Here is an 18,997-nt window from a genome sequence, read left to right as displayed (position 1 = left end):
ATGTAAGGCAAAAACAGAGTTTGGACAGTGGTAACAACCATTTCTCATTGGTGAGGATCAAATGGCACGTCTTTCAGATACTTTTCATTTGCTGTAGATAGTCTTTCGGGTAAGTTACTTTTTCATTTTTCCTCCACTTGTCTAGTTTCCTCAAATTTTTATTGACACACTGCACTTCTTTGGGAATCAGCTTGTTGGTGCAAAAAATACCATTTTATGCCTGTCAACTTGTGTTATCTTTGATATTCTTCATCAAATTGAAAAAAAATTCAACAAAAGAAAAGAGAACAAATTAAATGTTTTTGTGACAGGCTGCCAGTAACAGTAAAGGGCCTAATTTATCATTTAAAATTTGTTCTTATGTGTAAAATTGGTTCTTTGTGATGTGTAGACACAACACCGTTTCATCCCTCGAGTTAGGTGTCTTTTTTTGCTTAAATGATTCATAGGTCAGTGTTAAGTGCAGCAAACAATAAAACCTTCCTGTGAAAATGTTTGGGTACAAGAACTGGACACACAAAATCTGCGTAAACATATATTTATTCGGAAATACAGAAATTCCAATTTTCTCTTTTATTTGTGAGCACTCCAATGTTTACAAAGGAATACAAAAAATGCTCACTAAGTAGTTAACACATCTTCACTCAGCAATCTGAAAGAAACCTGTGTTTAACAGGGCCACGTCTGAGAAGCAGAGCCCAAGCAGGTGGCTCCACCATTCTGAGGTGGAGGATTATTACACACTCTTGTCCTGGTCTTCCTCCTCGATGTACAGGGTGACCAGGCCCCCCAGCAGGACCACGATCCATCTGCCTTGGTTTCTGTCGATAAAAATTAAAGGTGTTGATTATGAACTGTAGGGTGTAGATCCATTAACAGCTCAATTTTTGAGTTTCACTAAAAACAGATTAGATGACTATTTGAATATGAATGTTGAATCAGTGGAGAACTATCACCGCAGCCGGTTCACTCTACAAAAAGGCAACAGTCTGCAGTAAAGAGGAGCCGCTCCCTTTTTTTCCAAGGGGCCACTACAGCAGATGGAGCCACATATTTTGATTTGGCAAAGATCGCGTGCCAGATGCTCTTCCTGACACAACCCTGCCATCTAACCAGGCTTGATGACTGGCGCTAAGAGCACATTAGCTTGTGATCTTCCTGAGGCTGGGTTTGTGTTTCCTTCCCTTCTGGAACCGGGGAGCTTTTGGATTTAAGGTGAATGTGTTAACCACTACACCATGGAGCCACACAACAGTCACGGTACTGGGTCGTGTGACCCAGTGTTTGAGTTTTATTGCATTTTGTTATTCATTTGTGTTCTAGTTTCAGTTTAGTTTATCGAATTAATTTCTACGATGCCCAGGTTGCTGTTCTAGTCCTTTGTTTGTGGATCCTTTTGTGTCTTCTCCCCCTTCTCAGTCTCCCTGCTTTGTGTGTCTACCTGTCATGTTTCATGTCTCTGTGGTTCTTGTTGTCAAGCTGGTGGCATGTCTGCGTCTCGTCATGTTTCCTGTTTATTTGGAAAGTCTTGTTTCCATGTTCTATGAGTTTACACTTCCACTGTGGCGTCATTATGTTCATTCTAGTCAGCTGTTTCCTCATGTGTCTCCACTTCCCCAGATCTCCTCATTTGTTTATTTAAGTCCTCTGTCTTCCTGTGTTCAGTGTCGCGTCGTCTGCGTAACTCTCCCAGTTATGTCTCGTCATAGTCATCACAGTTTTCACAGTCATAGACTTAGTCTTCATAGTGTCATAGCTTAACCACATTTTCATAGTTTCAGTATCATAGGTTTTCATAGTCTGTTTTCCAGTTTAGTTGTCTTGCCTGCACTCGTCTTAGCTTTTGTTTTGCCTTCTGACATCAGCCATAATAAAGGCTCGCTTTTTGTTTAAAGTTCAGTCCCGTCTCCTCGCCTGTCTGTTCTTGGGTCCACCTCACACTCAGTTCATGGCAAAAACACCAAAAAACCAAACAGAAAAAAATAAAGTAGTTAAATGCATTCAAGAGGAATAATTTTCTCTTGTATTTGCCAAGCAATCTAAAAGGTGACCACAAACTTTAAAATTACTTGGTTCTTATATTGCTCGTGCTCTACCTCTCCACCAAGTTTCAGACAGAATGACAAATGATCGTAGCATATTTCGTGGCTACCTACTCCTTAACAGATCGGATGTTCTGAATGAAACATCATCACACATAAAGCAGTTATTAGGATTTCTTAGAAATCCCAGTTCTTTTGATTTTCCTATTCATCATAACCCTGTGAATGAGACATTCTCACATCACAGTCTGTGTAACATGACACATTTAACGGTAACCAAAATTTGTATCCATGACAGAATTTCTTCTCATGTCAACATTAACTACACAATTAAAATCAGAAATAAAGTCATCATAGATATTTAGATATCGACAAGTCATTCCGGTAAAGCTGAAGCCTGACCAGAGGGCTTGCATGTACCCTACAAGTACTGCAAAATTTCAGTTTTAATTTGAAATGTTTCCTGTTCTATGTTAAACGATCAGCCTGTTGGCAAATTTAGTACAATGTGTATTACATTACACATGTGGTGTTAAACTAATGAACAGAGAAATAATAAGATAAATTAACCATATGTGTCGGTGTCATATACAGAGATGGGCAGTAACCCATTACTGTAATCTGATTACTTTCCCCCAAGTAACGAGTAACGTAAGGGATTACTATTGCAAAAAAGTAATTAGATTAGTGTTACTTGTTGCACGCTCCGTCACTGCGTTACTAAACCGTGATTTTGTTTGTGAGAGTGTCTCATGACAATAACATACGAGCGAGCGACGTCTGTGGCAGCAACAGACGTGTGCAGATCAACAATGGATAATATGGAGTGCGGGAGAGTGTACGACCATGCAGCGTTTAAAGCTTGGAAGTACTGACATTACTCTCAGTTTGATTCCGTAAAAAGTGACAAAAACATTAGCGTCCGCTGTACACTCTGCGTGGGAAGAAAACTTCTTTCTACTGCGAAAAATGAAACTCCAAATCTCAGCAAGCACCGAGCACACCGCCACGGGAATGTGAAATTCAGAGAAACCCCCGGATCCCCCCACTGACATGACCACTGCAGCACCAGGCAAACCTCCTTTCCTGCTAAACAGGTGAAAATAGATTCAGGAGCAACAGGACTTGGTGCTGCGGAACCTTTGATTTTATTTATTTTAAGCTGTGTTTTACTTGCATTTATTTGAAAGAGTGAGTGTAAACACAAAAAAAAATTATTTTCTGCATATCATGGAATATGCAGAAAATAGGTTTAAATGTTAAACAAATTCCTTCAAATCAAGGAATGTTATATATAATTTAATTTTTGCTTGATGCAATGTGCATAAAGTTAAAAGATTAAAACTTTTAAGAGACTTTTTCATTTGATTCAGTTTTATATGATGGATTATTCAGAAAATAGAATTGGGCTGAAAGGTACCTATTCAGGTTGTGTATCATGTTTTTAAAAAGTAACCAAGTAATAAAGTAACTAATTACTTTTGAAAATAAGTAATCAGTAAAGTAACAGGATTATGTTCTTGAAGAAGTAATCTGTAATTAGTAACTAATTACTATTTTCAAGTTACTTGACCAACACTGGTCATATACAAGCGAAGCTTGTCTGCTGAATGTTAAAAAATTACGACTACAATATTTGTCACAGTTGTATTTTTACTTGTTTCTAATATGTCTTTTGAAATACTGTGTGTGATTTGAACATGTTCAGCTTGTTTCTGTTTCTTCTTCTCACCTCCTCGGTTGGTCTCTTCGCAGGCGTACCCCTGATAGCCTGAGCTACAGATGCAATTACAAGAAGTGCCTGAGAGGACAGGAATCCCATTGTTGCTGCAGGGGGCACAGCGGCACGGGTCAAACTGCTGCAGATACTCATCAAAGGCTCGCTGCAAGTTGGCCAGTCTGTCACCTACGTGGTCAGCAGCTGTGCTGATACGTACAAGCTCATGAATCGGCATGATCTAGTTTACAGGGCATGTGGGACAGAGACAGGACCAGAAGAAAGAGGAAAGTTCATTACAAGAAGATGTCAGCAGTGTGTAGAGATAAATGACACTCAGATTTATAACATTTGTTGAAGAGCAAGATTTATAATTCATCTTGATTCATACATAATTTTACTTATTTTTACTGAGTTACCTCATAATCAATGAGTGTTGGGTTATATTTAAGAGATAACCCCCACTTCCGGTATATGTCAGGGTTCCTGATGGCCCTCAGACCAGCGCTGCTGTCTGTGATTCCTCCGCTTACTTTTGTGACAACGTCCTGAATAATAGCTGAACTACCTCTTCTATCTGCGCGTACAAAAATAAAATAAAAACAAACTATAATCCTGTTTTTATAACAAATGGAAAAAGTTACAAATAAAGCAAATACAAAATTGCATTTTATTAAGAATTTAACTAGCTAATGTAGATAAAGACAGAATTTCCATTTTTCACCTTCACTGAAATGTCCGCCTTTTTTGCATAATTGCCCTGACACCTTGGGCTCTATTGCTGCAGCGGTGCCAACTGGAATACTCAAACCAAACGAGGCGCCAAAGCATGAACCAGCTTGATCAGCGTTAATATCTGTAAACGTTGGGGAAAAGACAAAACAAGGGTTACTTTACATCACATGTGATAATGTGGTAGGGTACTCTGATTACAAAATGGAAAACTCCAGTACTTAAGTTTCTCAGTGTTGTTTTGTTGACAATCACAACATGTTCCAGGGTTCCCCCCATGGTTCCCTCTGTGATATAGTGGGTGCCAAATGTGTTGAAGAAGCGAGAGTACATCCCAAAGTCGTATTCCTCTGGGAGCTCCATGAGTGAAACATAGAAATCTTCATGAAGCATCAGCTTATTAGTTCTCATCTTGAAGCGAGCGGTTTGCACTTCTGAATTAAGCCGAATGAAACCTAAATCCTGAGGGGGAAAAAACAAAAAACAATATAACAACTAGATTTTGCACTTTGAATGTGAAACAACAAATATACAAAGAAACAAAGTGTGCCACCCTTCACTTCTTTATATTCTGTGGCAAAGGGGTCTGGGCCAGACTTTAACCCAAGGTGCCCCATTGAACCTTGGTTGAACATAAAATAGTATTTTTTTATTTTTTACCAATCAGGTGATTGCCAAAGTGCTTTCAGTGTGTCCTTAAAAAAATAAAAAACTGGAGGAAGAAGTCTCAGGTTAAAAAAAAGAAAGGAAAAAACTACAGCAGATGAACAATGTCTGAAAGTTATCTTCCCAAGAAATAGAAAAATCGAGCAAAAGAGGAGGAGCTGAAAGATGCATCTTCACTAGATCCATTTGGATCTTGTTGAAATTGATGGAATTATGAACACAGACAAGTACCATCATATTTTGAGCTACCACACAATACCATCTGGGAAGCATCTGATTGGTAACAGGTTCATTGTTCAGCATGACAATGATCCCAAACACACTTTTATGTTTTAATATAACATAATATAATAACATATGTGAATTCTGACCAGTCACAAGAGACAGTTTCACATGCACCTAAGTAAAAAGTTCATGGTTCAAAGAGTGCACCACTCAGTCCCTTGTTTTTCTTGCTTTGTCTCACCAATATGACAGAAACCATATGAATAAGACGACATTTACTTAATTACACTTTGGATCTCACATTTAAATGAATGGAACGCTTACTTTGGTCTTCACAGTTCACAGCCAATTGTTTTCTTAATTTGTACATGCGTGTGCTTCTGTAATTATGAGCCTCAGCCCAAACTACTTTGGTCCATTAAAAACCAGAATCCTGACGGCACGCCTGCCTGAACGTTAACATCACTGAAGCAGTGTGGGATAATTTTGACCATTTTCCTTTGAACGTCCTCCCAGAAGCCTGGAGAACTATTCCTGAAAACTACTCAAAGACATCTTGCTTAGAGAGTTTAGACTATGTTAAAGAGCAAATGGTAGTCATACCAAATCTAGACTTTCAGACTGATTTGAATTGTATACATTAAATTGACATATTTACCATTTTAATGCCAAAATATAAAGAAATGAAGAGGAGCTCAATAGTTCCGCACAGTACTGTACAATCTTGCTGACACTATATTTTTGTTTGACCACTGAAGCTAATGCTAGGTAGCTCAAGCCAGTTGGATTAAATGTGTCCTCTTATAAACAATATAGTTAGCCATAGGTTAATTATTTGCTGGTAGCCTCAGTAGCTAGAAATAAGCTATTTAACTCTAAATTATTTAATGTTAAATTAAAAACGAATTAGCAGTGATTTTAAATAATTAACATTAATATATTAATATATTCGGGTGAAAAGAATATACCTGGCTTTTGAACCGTGTTATGTTATTGAGAAATGATTCTTCATTGCTGCCACTCAGTCCCACTTCCACATGGTAGATTCCAACTGTGAAGCCACCGTTGGACGATGACATTGTTTTCCTTGCTTTCAGCAGGCTCACCATGTCATCAAAATATTCAGAAGAGCCCTTTGACGATGCTTGGGCCTGTAACAGGTTAGATACGTTCAAATATTTTTGTAGAAGAAAATAAAACAAAAATCAGAACATTACAGTACCATAAAATGGTAAGTATGGTAGTTGTATGGTTTCCTGTAGTTTTTTTCATCTTCATTGTAGTGCAGGTTCTCGCAGAATGCATCATAAGTGAATTTTCTCCATTCGCCATTATAGACATATTCACACTCTCCTCCAAAATATCTTGGGTCAAGTACATGATCCATTAATTCTCCACTTAAAACACTATAGCTACAAGAAAGAAGAACAGTGCAAATTAAGAAATTACATTTAGATACAGATATACACTTTTTCAAGACAAAGAAATAGTGTGATATGAATGCATATCAAAGGTGCAATAGGACCGGCATTTTGCAGCTAAAACTGTTTCTGGAGCAAAGCATTGTGTTTTGGGGGGGTCACAGGGGTGCCTGTCAGTAGGAAGGTCCTGGGTTAAAATTCAGGCAGAACTTTCTTTGTGGAGTTTGCATGTCACCCATGCCAGCATAGGTTCTCTCTGGGTGCTCCAGCTTCCTCTCACAGTCCAGAGTATGGGATAGGTTTATTGTCCACAAGTAGGAATGTGAATGGCTGTCTATCTCTCTATGTTATGTATACCTTGCTTCTCATCCTATGACTGCTAGGATAAGCTCTAGCGCCCCGTGACCCTGAAATGGATCAGTAGAAAAAACGCATTAGTGTGGACGTATCCTTAGAATCACCAATTAACCTAACCCCACTCCCTGCGTGCCTTTGGAGGAAGCCGGAGAACCCGGAGAGACACCCACGCAAATATAAGGAGAACACGCAAACTCCAATCAAACCCAGGACCTTCTTGCTGTGAGGCAACAATGCCACCGTGCTGACATTGTTTGACAACTCCTTCATAAAAAAAGCAAAAAATGCTTTTATTGTGGCAGGGTCATTTTAATGCATTTATTTTATTTATAAGGTCTTGAAACAGCTTTGCATTTTATTGTACACACAAAATATATTATGACTTGAGGTGGCAAAACTGAGTTCTTTTTTTAAAATACACACTCAAAGAATCTGCTAACAATCTTTTTACTTGCTGTTATATTTTAGGTCCTATTTTATAGCACCTTCAAAAGGTGCAACTTTTACTTTGAAGGCAAAATGTCAGTTTCTGATATGCATCGGATGTGTTTTTTCCTTTTTCTCTTTAGTTTACAGATAATTGAATAAGCAAATGGTTCAGTGAATGGTAATCCACATCCTTATCCAAAACAAAAAGGAAGGCAAACTTTAGAGTGAACATTTTCTTCAAGCTACTGGTTGTGATTAAAAAAAAAAAATCTTAGTATAATACAGAAAATCTCTGTTTGCGTGTTTGTTTCTTTGGCCACCAACTCCTCCTACACAATCAGGAGTTGAGCCACCAAGCTTGGCACACAGGTAAAAATTAGGCCCCTGAGGTTTTAATCAATAGCAGATATTATGCTTCATCGTGTTGCCTAGCAACTACCCAGCAGCATGGGTAAAACGTTGCTGGGTAGTTTTTCGCATTTATGCGCCTATAATATTTTGTAAAAACATGACATTATTTTTATTTTACCACAATTTACCACATTTATAGCCATAAAGGGTGAATTATAAATTGCACAGTGTCATGTTGCCTGGCAACCACCTAGCAATGGGCTAAAATTACCTATTTTTCTACATTTATGCACTAAAAACACCTTATAAATGCATTTGAATCATTTAAATCTTAGGCCACAAGCAGGCCAAACAATACTTGAAGGTGGTTAGTACCAGGGTCACAGCAGTATGCCAGTTTCGAGGCATAACCATAGACATTATAAAAGATGGATGCAGCCACTGAGATGCCACTGACTGCTACTGAAGTCCCATATTATACAACTTTCCATAGATGATGTAAACTACATGTGCATGTGCATTCATCACAGCACATTATTTACCCTTGCGTGCCACGCTCCGCACCAGGGATTGGTATGAGGGTGGAACACTTGTCGTTTCTCAGGTTAAAATTTTCACATCCATCCTCATCAGAAAAATCATCACAGTCTGACTCTCCATTACATTGAAGCGAACGGCTGATGCAACGCCCTAGAAACAAAGTAAGTAAGGACGCACATTTATCAGAATTGACTTCCTGACACACAAATGCTTGCAGCATGCCATGCATGTTAGTGAAAAGACAGAGAAATCACCTTCAGCATTTGTTGCCTGAATGGTCGTAGATGGTCCTTACCTGTTTCTTTGCAGGTGAAGCTCTCTTCACAGTAATCTGGGACCAGACACGGTGTGGTTGATGTGGGACACATCTCCCTCCTCCAGAGTATATCAATACACTCAGTCCCATCAAACTGTGAAGGTCTCTCTAAGTATCGGAAACTGAACTAAAACCAAGTTCAAAATGAGTTAAATTCTCTGAATTCATCCATTCATGCTCATAGTAGAAGAATCGTAAAATTAAAATTGTACAACATTTGATATTTATTGATGAGTTATAAAGTTATAAGAGTGCTTCCAGGAACATCGGGGACAGAGTACAGCCACGGCCCACTTTATTGACTCTCCTGATGTGATCTGAGTTACTTTGCAAAACAAACTGTGAAATGTCAGTGTTTGGAAGAAAGTTGCAGTAGTGAAGTATTGCACAAGCCAGCCATACCAAACACTGTGAACAACATTAATCATATTTAAATGTTTAGTGAAAAAAAGCATAATCACCTTTCTGTCTGTGCAGGAGTCACATGGTGTCCAAGATGACCAGCTCCCCAGTCTACAGTCGATAGGTGTTGGTTTGTTCACAGCTCTGGCCATCCTGGCCCACATAATGGTATTATTATCTTAGTTATAAATCCCATTGTGCATGGGATATGATAAATAAAAGCTATTAAGGTGTAAATGCAAGAAGTGGTGAGGTGAAAAATACTGTACCTGTTTTTAGCTCTTGTCCATGGCGTCCTGGATGCGTCCACAATTGTGTCAGAACTGACAAACAGATGCAGTATGCATAAACCAAGGAGTAAACGAAGGAATGTCCCCATAGTGAAAATAAACAGCGATTCCTAAAGACTCAGAGCCACATCGCAAATCAGATATTGTGATCCTGAAGGGGTCCTGAGGGGACTCTTGACACTGTTGTCTTGATCAGCCACAGTAAATGATTGATCAAGAGTAAACACATGCGATTACAACAGTTAGGAAAGTTTTTCTCTGTCTTTTTTAAATCATCTATTACAAACTTTTTCAATGACACACTTTACAAATGTGAAACTGAACCTTCACTGTGTGCAATGTTGATATCCATTTATTTAAATTATGATATGTAATGAAATTTTCCGATACCTCACCGAATTTCATGAATCTTGTTGGAGAGGTGAGAGTTTGACAAAAGAAGAAGCGTTAAAATTAAAAACTGCAAATGGAAAACTAATTATCATTATCAAAATAAATCCCTATCTACACACGTTGCGCCTTTCGACGCTCCTGATTCGTTGATCAAGGAAACGTGAACGCGCACGTAAGTCGAGTGCAGCACGCAGGTGCGTCATTCAGCGGCTCTTTCAAATTGTTTGTTTTAGCCTTCACCGTGATTAACCAAAGCTGTTTAAAAAAAATAAAGTAAACAGCGTCTCGGTATTAAAATTGAAGCCGTCTTTCAAATGGTCGGTCCTTAACAGTGATGACAGACAGAAGCTACAATGGAAGAGGTAAAGTTACAGGGCTTTTATAGCAGGTTTAATTAGCTAAAGGGCAGTTGAATAGAAAGCTAATTTACTTGTATTGGTTTTCTTTCTGCTAATAAGCTGCTGCTGTTGCTGCTGCTTTACTCTAACACATGAGTATGGCTTACTTGAATAACTGATTGAAAGGGGTAAAAAATACTTTTGAAATAACTAATGTATCATTTTTACGACCAACCCAGTTAAATATATGAAAGTCGTTTCGGTGCTCGCAGTGATGGCAGGTTTTCTTTTGATCGCTTTTGAGAAACATGGATGTCTTAAATTTTCTACATCTATTATTGATTAAAACAATATATGAAGGCTTAATCTGTTCAGTAGCATCTTAATTAACCAACAAACACTTGGGTTTTAAATGAACAGCGACTTGTGAAAAAAAGGCCTCGCAATTACCAAAAGGATGTAGTTTGTTTTTTCCAAAAGAAAAAAATAGAAAGAAAGCTTAAACCAGAGAAATTAAATTTAGGTGAGCGGATCCTACTTTAAACTCTGCAGTTAGAAAAATAGTTTTAAAGTACCAAAAAAGGTACCTTCACGTGTCATTTGTATGATTGGTAGGTAAGGTAGGATTGGAAACTTAGAAAGTTTATTTTCATTCCTGTTTCTCAGCATATGCTAGCATTACCTGTTGAATTTCAGGAATTTTGTTGGACAGTTGGAACATAAAAATATTTCTGTATTACTTCCAGTGGAGTAAGTGAGGAAAAATTGTCTTTTGTAATTTTTGTAGGCTTATCTCTTTACCCCTTGAAAGCCTAGCAGCAGGAACCCTTGAAGCTTTTTTTTTTTTCTTCTAAACTGAGCGGTTTCTGTCATATTTCGGGCCTGTTTATAGAAACAATGACTGGGTTTGCATCAGAAGTTAGTGATGGCGGACTCTGCCCGTGTAGCTGTCCTTGGAAAAAGACAAACTCTTCTAATGGTTGTCACACCTCGTCTTTATGGGGGAAAAGAGTTAAACTGACCATATAACATCTATATACTTGTGTGCTTTCTTTTACTTACGTTTTTTTTTTTTTTTCAGGAAGGACCAATCAACTTCAAAGCACTGAGGGCCAAATTTCAGGAAGAGGCTCTCCTGGCTCAATCCAAAACCAGCCGTCCAGCTGTTGCTGAAAAACCCAAACAGATTCTTCCACCTGGAGGTCACTGCACTGTGGTTAGCAGTATTAATGCTGTTGCAGAAAACAAGACACCAGTGCTTCCTCGTGTCATTTTCAGAGATGCACTGCGAATGTCTGGAGGCAAGAGGCCGATTTCCTTTCCGCTGCAACCTCAGTGGACCTCCCTGTCATCTCAGCTTACTAATGGAGACGGCACAGCAAGGCATTCTCGATACATGCCCTTGGTGCTTCCTGTTCTGCCCGCAAAAGATCAGAAGACAGAAACACCAGTCAGGAGAGAGTACAAACCCGAACCAGAGTCGGGGAAGGAAGCCTTGCCACAAACTAAAATCAAGAAGAAGGCTTTGCTGCTTCCATTCAAATCAGTCAAAGCATCAAAGGTCAGTGCGGAAAGCGGAGATGAGCCCACATATGATGATTTGACCACCAGACCGTGTAGCGCTCCTGGTGAGTTGCCATCAGTGGAAAAACAAACCACAGAGGATGGGGCTTCACTCCAAAGTGACCAATCGAACAGTGAATGCCCCCTCTCCAGTCCAGATGTCCCAGTCACCCCTCCTTCAGCAGAGACCACAGTCGATTCCGACAATAAAATTATGAGCACATTGGAGAGGGCCAAGAAGAAATTCTCACGCCGAAACATGTTGATCTCTTCCAAACCCAAGAGCTTGCATTCCCCTGACAACACAGGCAAGGAGTTCACTCCACAACCGAGGACCACTGACTGCCTTGGGACTGATCCGCCCACCCCCCCACCACTGTGTCTTTCACATCTGGCTTGTATCTCAGCCCGGCCTTTCTTCAAAACCAACAACGCTTTAGGCAGTAAGCTATATGCAGAGTGACAAATGTCAAAATCTGCAGTTTCATCATTTGTGTTAATGTTATAACATAAACTATTATATACATTGCTAATACTATGCATATTTAATGCTTTTTCCCCTCAAGAATCAGGACTGGATAAGCAGCTTGGCAGAGAGAAATCTGGAAATTTGCCAGTGAAGACTGTTGAACTTCATCCACCACATGTCCCACTAAAGAAGCCTCTGCCTGATCTGAGAACGCTGGGGCCAGTGCCGGCGAAGCCCCCCAGACCTCCATTAGTAGATCTCAGCTATTACCATGCACCTCTGTTTACTGGTATGAGAGTCTCAGCGAGTCTACAGACATGGCCACTGGGAGCAATAGCAGAGAATAGATTTACATTAAAAACCTATTAGAAAATGTCAGCGAAGGTTAGCTGATGCGTTTTAGCAAATTCTGTCCCCCTCTTGCTGTCACATAGACAGTTTACCTGCATCTCAAACTGCGCATCAGGTGTCGGAATAATCGGACAAATGACTTGGGCTGCGATCAGTCATATTAGAAAACGTAGTTTACAACAAAAGGTTTCTTGATCTTAAGATAAACCTGATTAATGTTGGAAAAATAGGAAAAAATGTATCAGTCTAACATTAAAGTTTGGTATTAGGTTTTAACACCAGCTGCTGTCTATACACTGTCAGTTAGAATGATTATTTATTAGCAGTACTCCTAATAACATCTCAGGTTAAACAGATGCATGTTGGAAAGGGCTATCAGTCTGTTTATAGAGATTAATGTTTCATTTCTTCTTTTTTTCCCTCTTTTTGCATCTTCAGTTCTGTGGCAACAGTTCATGTGCTTAGGCATCAGTGACTTAGCATTATCCTCTCTGCAGTTCACATTATTCCTCTTTTTGTGGTGAGGCTTAACATCTGTTCAAATACTGCTTTTACTTTCTTATTATAGTGGTGTCACCAAGCGTTAGCCAAGCAGAGTCTGAGCACCCACCCGTCTCCAACCCTTTGCTGGATGCCCCAGAGTTTCCAGACTTTGAAAATACAGAGATGGAAACAGCAGAAAGCGGAGGTGTTGATGTTGCTGCACTAGAACTGGAGGCCTTAGACTTAGTCAGCGCTAACCCTCACACAGCTGTCGACGCTGAGCGTCCACAAGCTGACTTGTCAGCGCATGATCCTGCGGGGCCCGGTGTGAGCTCCATCATCCAAGATCTGAACCTTGGCAGTGAAAACATAATACCCCTTGATCCAGCCAGCTTCCCTGAACCAATAAACTTGTTAGAGTTCCCAGAGCCTGCTATACCACAGCAGAGGTCCCAGAGCAAAGAGGTGCTTGTCGATTCTTTTCCTAAATCTCCGTCTGATGAAACTGATGTGGGAGTTGCTGAGTGTCAGTCTTTCCCAGAGGAAAAGGAGCTTAGTAGCCACTCATGGTAAGTTTTATACTAACTGGAATCAGTTTTTTTTTTTTTTTTTTTCTTCATATAACAGTGTGTTGTTTATACATTCCCCTTACAGTGGACATCAACAGGACAGTTACTATGAAACGTATACTAACATATATGAAGATGTTGAGAATTTGAACAAATTCACTTTGAGCCAAAACTCCACTAAAAGAAAAGGCGGACTGAAGAGTAAGTACTTAACACACATTTTATTCTTAAAATAAAACCATTTGCAGACATTTATTCTCATTTTTAATCATTGTTTGTTTTTGTTTTTTACAGATCCATATGCGGACCACCAACCAAAGGTAACTCATTTTTAAATCAGAGTATATAATCGTCATAGCGACTTTAAAAAGTGTATTTTAGTGTGTATTTTGTATCTAGTGTTGTCTTGCTTGTTTTTTTTCTCAAAAGGAGTCGTCATGTGTTAAAAGGCAAAAGAATCCATGGTATGCTTTTTCTTTTCTTCATTCCCTCCTTCCCTCCTTCCCTTCTTGTAAACGTAATACTTTTGTTCTGTCATTGACACTGTGACATCCATTCCCTTCCTATGGTTCTCAAACTGCAGGGTTAGTGTATCGGGTGAACATTTGGCCCATAATCATATGCACAGGTATGTCAGACATGTAAATCTTTTTACTGAACATGTGGTTTAAAAAACAAACAAGCTACTCGTATACCTAACCCCTTTTGTCACATTTTTATTAGCATGATGAACACTCCCAACCCCGCCGACCATAAAGAACAGAAGAAGCGGGAGAAACAGCGATTGGAAAAGAAAAAAAAGGAGCAAAAAGAGAAGGAGAAGAAGGAAAATGAAATGAAAAAGAAGTTCAAAGTAAGGGGGGATGATTTGCTACTGTTTATTCAGCTTTTCTAAGTCATCAGTTGGTTGGGAAATGTTACTTTCTGAATTTTTATTTTTTTTAAATAAAATTTCAAAAATGGAATCCATGCAGCATCTCTTCAAAGATGTAAAACATTTTTGTGCTTTACGTTTTTTTGCTGCTTAGGTGTTTGTAAGACAGTGCAGCTCATATATAATATGATAAGCTATAATGTATAACAGATGGATGTGGCTTTAGGGTCTGAAAAAGTACCATATACCTTTCTTTCTAATAGCCAGCAGAGGGTGACACCTCTGTTTTTTGGAAATCCTTTCATCTATAACCTCAGTAAATGTGTTCCTGATGTGATCAATTTCACTAACTATAAGTCTAATTTCAAGTCTTTATGAATACAACAAAATGAATATTTGTTTTCAGTTTGCCAGCCTGTGAGTGTGTGACATCCAAAGGCAGCTTCTGAAAATGAAACCAAAGCAGAAAGTGTTTAAAAACTCCAGTACCTTTAGGAATCCCCTTAGTCTCATGTTAAAATGTCCAACTTTACAGCATTAAAAAGCTTGTTTACAACCTGGTACAAAAAAACAGTTTTCACTGCTGTGGATAGTTCACTTGCTCATAACAACTCTGAGTGGCTAATTTGATTTTACAGGTGTTCAGACACAGACAGCTGAAGCCGATCAGTAAGTGCTTTGTAATCTTAGCAATAATTAGTAGGTGTGTGTGTACGTTGCAGCCGCAGGGTTTATGAATGCAGCTTGTTCTCCAAGCTTGCAAGCATTAGCAGATTAATTGGCACTCCAGCCTCCGTCAATCCAAAAAGAAAAAAGACAGGGCAGTGGTCAAAATGTTAATATTGAACCTTACAACTCTAACGTCATCGTGAATATGTCCATCGTTTACATACAGTCTTTTACGTGACCTCGTAGGTGACTGGGGACGAAGAGCCGATGTACCATGCCAAGGTGATGGTGGCCAGTAAAGTCCGCAAGAATGATCTGCCTGTGAAGAGCGGGGACACGGTCAGCATCATCCGCACCACCAACTGCCCCAAAGGCAAATGGTTGGCCCGAGACGCCAACAACAAGTGTGAGTTCACTTTTGTGTTATTTGTAAGTATGAAATAAGAATAACATCTGGACTTTAAAAACATAGCATGGATACAACAGACATTGATATAACAGGAGTGTTTCCACATTTGGTGTCATTACTTTGCTGCTCTCTCCTTGCCCTTTGCAGATGGTTATATTTCAGTGATGAATGTGGAGCTAAATATCAAGGAGATGCTGGAACTCGGCAAGAAGGCTCAAGCAGCAGGGCGAGGAGGCAACGTGGAGGGAGATAACATAAGTATTGGAAGCAGGTACTGGGTAGCACACTGATCAAATTTTTAGTTTCTCAATTAAAAAAAACAACAAATAAACAGTGTGTCATGATTCATTTTTTCTTTGTTTTTCAGATCCTCAAACCAGCCTGTTATAACAAGCAGTTGTAAGTTTTGGGAGGCTCTGCATGACTGACAGAGTGCTGCTGCACTGAGGCTGGATCCCAGCCAGTGTCACTTAACTGCTGTCATCTGCTTTACAGCCGGGTGTTATTTTATGATACTGATGGAATTCATGGGCTTTCATTAGCATGCTTGTCAGGCTTAATTGTTTATTTTATTCCTTTTTCCTTCTTCACACAGTCACAGATGACAGTGAGGAGTGGGCCTATGAAGATGAGACCCTCTCACCATTCAGTGAGAGCCAGTAAGATGTTTGGCATTTATTCAAAGCAGCTTTTTGATCAGTGTCACTTCTAAAAATGACAAATGAACACTAAATATTCTTTCTCTTCAATTTGGGTAGCAGCTTTTCTCAGCAGACGGCTTCAGTGCCCGAGACGCGTGAGTACATTTTTATGTCCCGTCCTTTTGAAGTTGAAACGGGCCAACAGAAGATGCCTACCCCCACCCCCAGCCTCTCCTGTTTAAAGGGAACTCTGGTTGTTTTATGCAATGGCAGACTGTAACAGACCTTTGATGTGCATTTTTACCATATGTTTTTCTTACTTACTCCCTCTAAAGTCTGCGTTTTAACTAACCCCGTTCCTGTCTCACCCTTCCGCTTACACCTCTGCCCTTCATTTGTTCACTTTGACAGCATGTGTTTATGCTGGTGCCCAGAACACACCGAATGACGCCAACCTGGAAGACCTGCACCCGCAGTAAGTCTCAAACACACGGATGTCAGAGCAGACACATTATTTCCCTTTCCAACCCTTCATAAACATTACTGCACTGCTTCTTAGCAAGTGTGTGTATATATACTGTGTTGTGGACTAATTTATGATCACTTACTGTGTTAATGAGCAAGTAAATATTAAAGGTGGAAGAGAAGCAAAAACAATATTGGGACACATTTTACAAGAGGTCCTTGAAGCTGTATTGTAGCGATACAGAGAGTGTTTCTAGAGACCTCTACTGATTACAGGAGAGACTAAAGACTATCATTGCCACACTGGATGATAAATTTAAAAATCTTAGCTGATTAACAGTCTGCATGAGAAAGGCGAATCACCAAACCGAGAAACCGGTTCTCTTTTTGTTAACCTGTTACCTGCGTATGGGTTTTCTTGATTGGCATAATTTTCTTTTACAAAATGATTAAAAACTCCAATTATAATCATCTGTGAAGTATTCCAGTTTATTCTTTTGTGCGAGCACCTTATAAATCTAAAAGCTATTCAATTTGTAATCACATCCAACAAAGGGAGGGCACCAGCTGGTAAAATATTGGCCAATTTACTTGAAATTTAAGCGAAACAATGAATCAGAAGTGAGAAAAGCTGCTGATTGTCTAAGTGAGCAAAGCTTGAAGTCCAAAATATTGGGATATTTTAAATCCTAAGTGGCAGAAATGGTTAAATAACCAACGCTTGCTACTTATCAACATCTTACTAACAGACAGATGGTCACTATTAGTTGTTTTTTTTGTTTTTTTTTTAAATGGTGGATTTGTAACATAAGTTTTTTTGTTTTTGTTTTTTTATGGTACACTGAGTTTAGGTTAAGCCTAAAACTAAATTATAAAACTGACTTTGATATCATTGCCTTGAAGACTTTTACCTTAGCTGAAGAAAGCTTTTTGAGCCTTTTATCACCAAGCTTTTACTTTGAAATCTCAGGCCAATACAAATTTGCTAAAACGTTTTGTCTTCTGTTCCAGGAAGTACAAAAAGTAGCCTTTAATAAAAAGCTCTGCTTCAAGGACTTTAGTCAAGGTGGTGTTGTGGTTGGGTTCTACTCACCCTGCACAGTCTTGTTTCTGTGTAAGAATATTGAAGCTGGACAAAATAAAACAACTAAATTTGCAACATTACTTCTGCTGTTCAGAATTAAGCATGAAGCTCTGCAGAAGTTGGCAGTCTTCTTTCACCAGACCAAAAATGAACTTGATGATGATGATGGAGCAAAGTTTACAAGGTTTTATTTTTGTAACCTTTAACCTCAGACACTATTTATGCAAACTTTGTCGTGTTTCTAGCTGCTTGTCTTTATATTCAGCAGCACTGTTCTTTCCTCTTCTTGTGTCCCGTTTAGCAGCGAACCTCGGAGTAAGTAGTTTGTTTTGTTTTTTCCCCTCCCCTCCTCTTCCATGGCTCCACTATTGTCACCACATGTCGCCCTCACTGATAATGGTGAAGCTAAAAACAGGGTACTCATACACACTGGAGACTTTTTCCCTAATGGAAAATAACTTGAGAAACCTTTATCTGCTTTAAATGACCTGGAGTCATGTTGCCGTTATTTTGCGTTGCTGGTTGTTCAAAGCTGACGTGACACTTGTATCTGTTCGTCTTTATCTAGACTTCTTGAGTGCGGTTGAGGAGCCTCCATATCCGTAAGTGTCGTCTGTTTCCTTCTGATCAGAAAGCCTAACTTTGTTATTATGACAAACATTAAACTGAGTACCCATAGAAGCATGTACTGTAGTACTTGATGTTCTTTACAACAGTTTATGAGAAAGATGGCAATGCCCTGTGTTCTTCTTCTTGACAGTGAACAAGAAGTTGACTTCACAGAGCTGGAACTTCTTCCTCCCCCACCACTATATGCTGACACCTAATTATCACCCTGTGGAGCTTGATATTATGACTTTGACCCTCTGCTGTGAAGAAAAAAACCCATCATGAATACTAATTGGACTGTGATATCACCTACTTGTTGCGAATAGTAGTAGTTTTTTTTTCTCTGGAGGTCACTGAAATGAGTAGATGGTGCACATATTAAACTGTTACACTTTGTCTAAATACCAGTAACCGTAGTTAAGTGTTCACTTGTGGTTGATTAGTTATGAATGTTTCCAGAAATGTTGTTTACATTTCTTTTTCTTTTTTTTTGTTGTTGTTGTTGTTTCAGTGTAACATCTAATAAATAGTTGACATTGAGTTATGCTTTTAGGACACAGTTTGGTTTTCCTCTGCTGTGTTTATGTACAGT

At 39.1% G+C, this 18,997-nt stretch overlaps 2 protein-coding genes across 17 annotated transcripts; one reads left to right on the top strand and one right to left on the bottom strand.

The window, feature by feature from the left end:
* Nucleotides 1-522: 522 nt before the first annotated feature.
* Nucleotides 523-9,675, bottom strand: c8a (complement component 8, alpha polypeptide). The gene is made up of 11 exons (XM_003453334.2): nt 9,468-9,675; nt 9,258-9,351; nt 8,776-8,923; nt 8,483-8,630; nt 6,605-6,794; nt 6,351-6,533; nt 4,713-4,953; nt 4,484-4,615; nt 4,179-4,336; nt 3,775-4,000; nt 523-821 (listed from the first exon to the last, which is right to left on the bottom strand). Exons 1-11 carry the CDS (start codon nt 9,575-9,577, stop codon nt 670-672), a joined length of 1,782 nt encoding a protein of 593 aa, XP_003453382.2. The 5' UTR covers nt 9,578-9,675; the 3' UTR covers nt 523-669.
* Nucleotides 9,676-10,054: 379 nt separating this feature from the next.
* si:ch211-188c16.1 (uncharacterized) lies at nt 10,055-18,960 on the top strand. Of its 16 annotated transcripts, none has more exons than XM_025900631.1 (19): nt 10,055-10,075; nt 11,301-12,225; nt 12,349-12,540; nt 13,171-13,654; nt 13,740-13,855; nt 13,949-13,974; nt 14,084-14,118; nt 14,238-14,282; nt 14,378-14,507; nt 15,444-15,603; nt 15,754-15,877; nt 15,974-16,005; nt 16,202-16,265; nt 16,365-16,402; nt 16,659-16,722; nt 17,891-17,980; nt 18,062-18,111; nt 18,365-18,398; nt 18,557-18,960. In XM_025900631.1, exons 2-19 carry the CDS (start codon nt 11,511-11,513, stop codon nt 18,621-18,623), a joined length of 2,466 nt encoding a protein of 821 aa, XP_025756416.1. In that variant the 5' UTR covers nt 10,055-10,075; nt 11,301-11,510; the 3' UTR covers nt 18,624-18,960. The 16 variants fall into 16 exon arrangements, with proteins under 16 accessions (XP_025756416.1, XP_005458134.1, XP_019202987.1 ...); XM_005458077.2 differs by lacking the exon at nt 10,055-10,075 and adding an exon at nt 10,082-10,243 and having other exon boundaries at nt 16,368-16,402; XM_019347442.1 differs by lacking the exon at nt 10,055-10,075 and adding an exon at nt 10,082-10,243 and having other exon boundaries at nt 18,101-18,111.
* Nucleotides 18,961-18,997: the final 37 nt, after the last annotated feature.

Source organism: Oreochromis niloticus, linkage group LG18, assembly GCF_001858045.2.
Source record: "Oreochromis niloticus isolate F11D_XX linkage group LG18, O_niloticus_UMD_NMBU, whole genome shotgun sequence".
Classification (NCBI taxonomy): domain Eukaryota; kingdom Metazoa; phylum Chordata; class Actinopteri; order Cichliformes; family Cichlidae; genus Oreochromis; species Oreochromis niloticus.
This window is presented reverse-complemented; position numbering and strand designations above follow the sequence as displayed.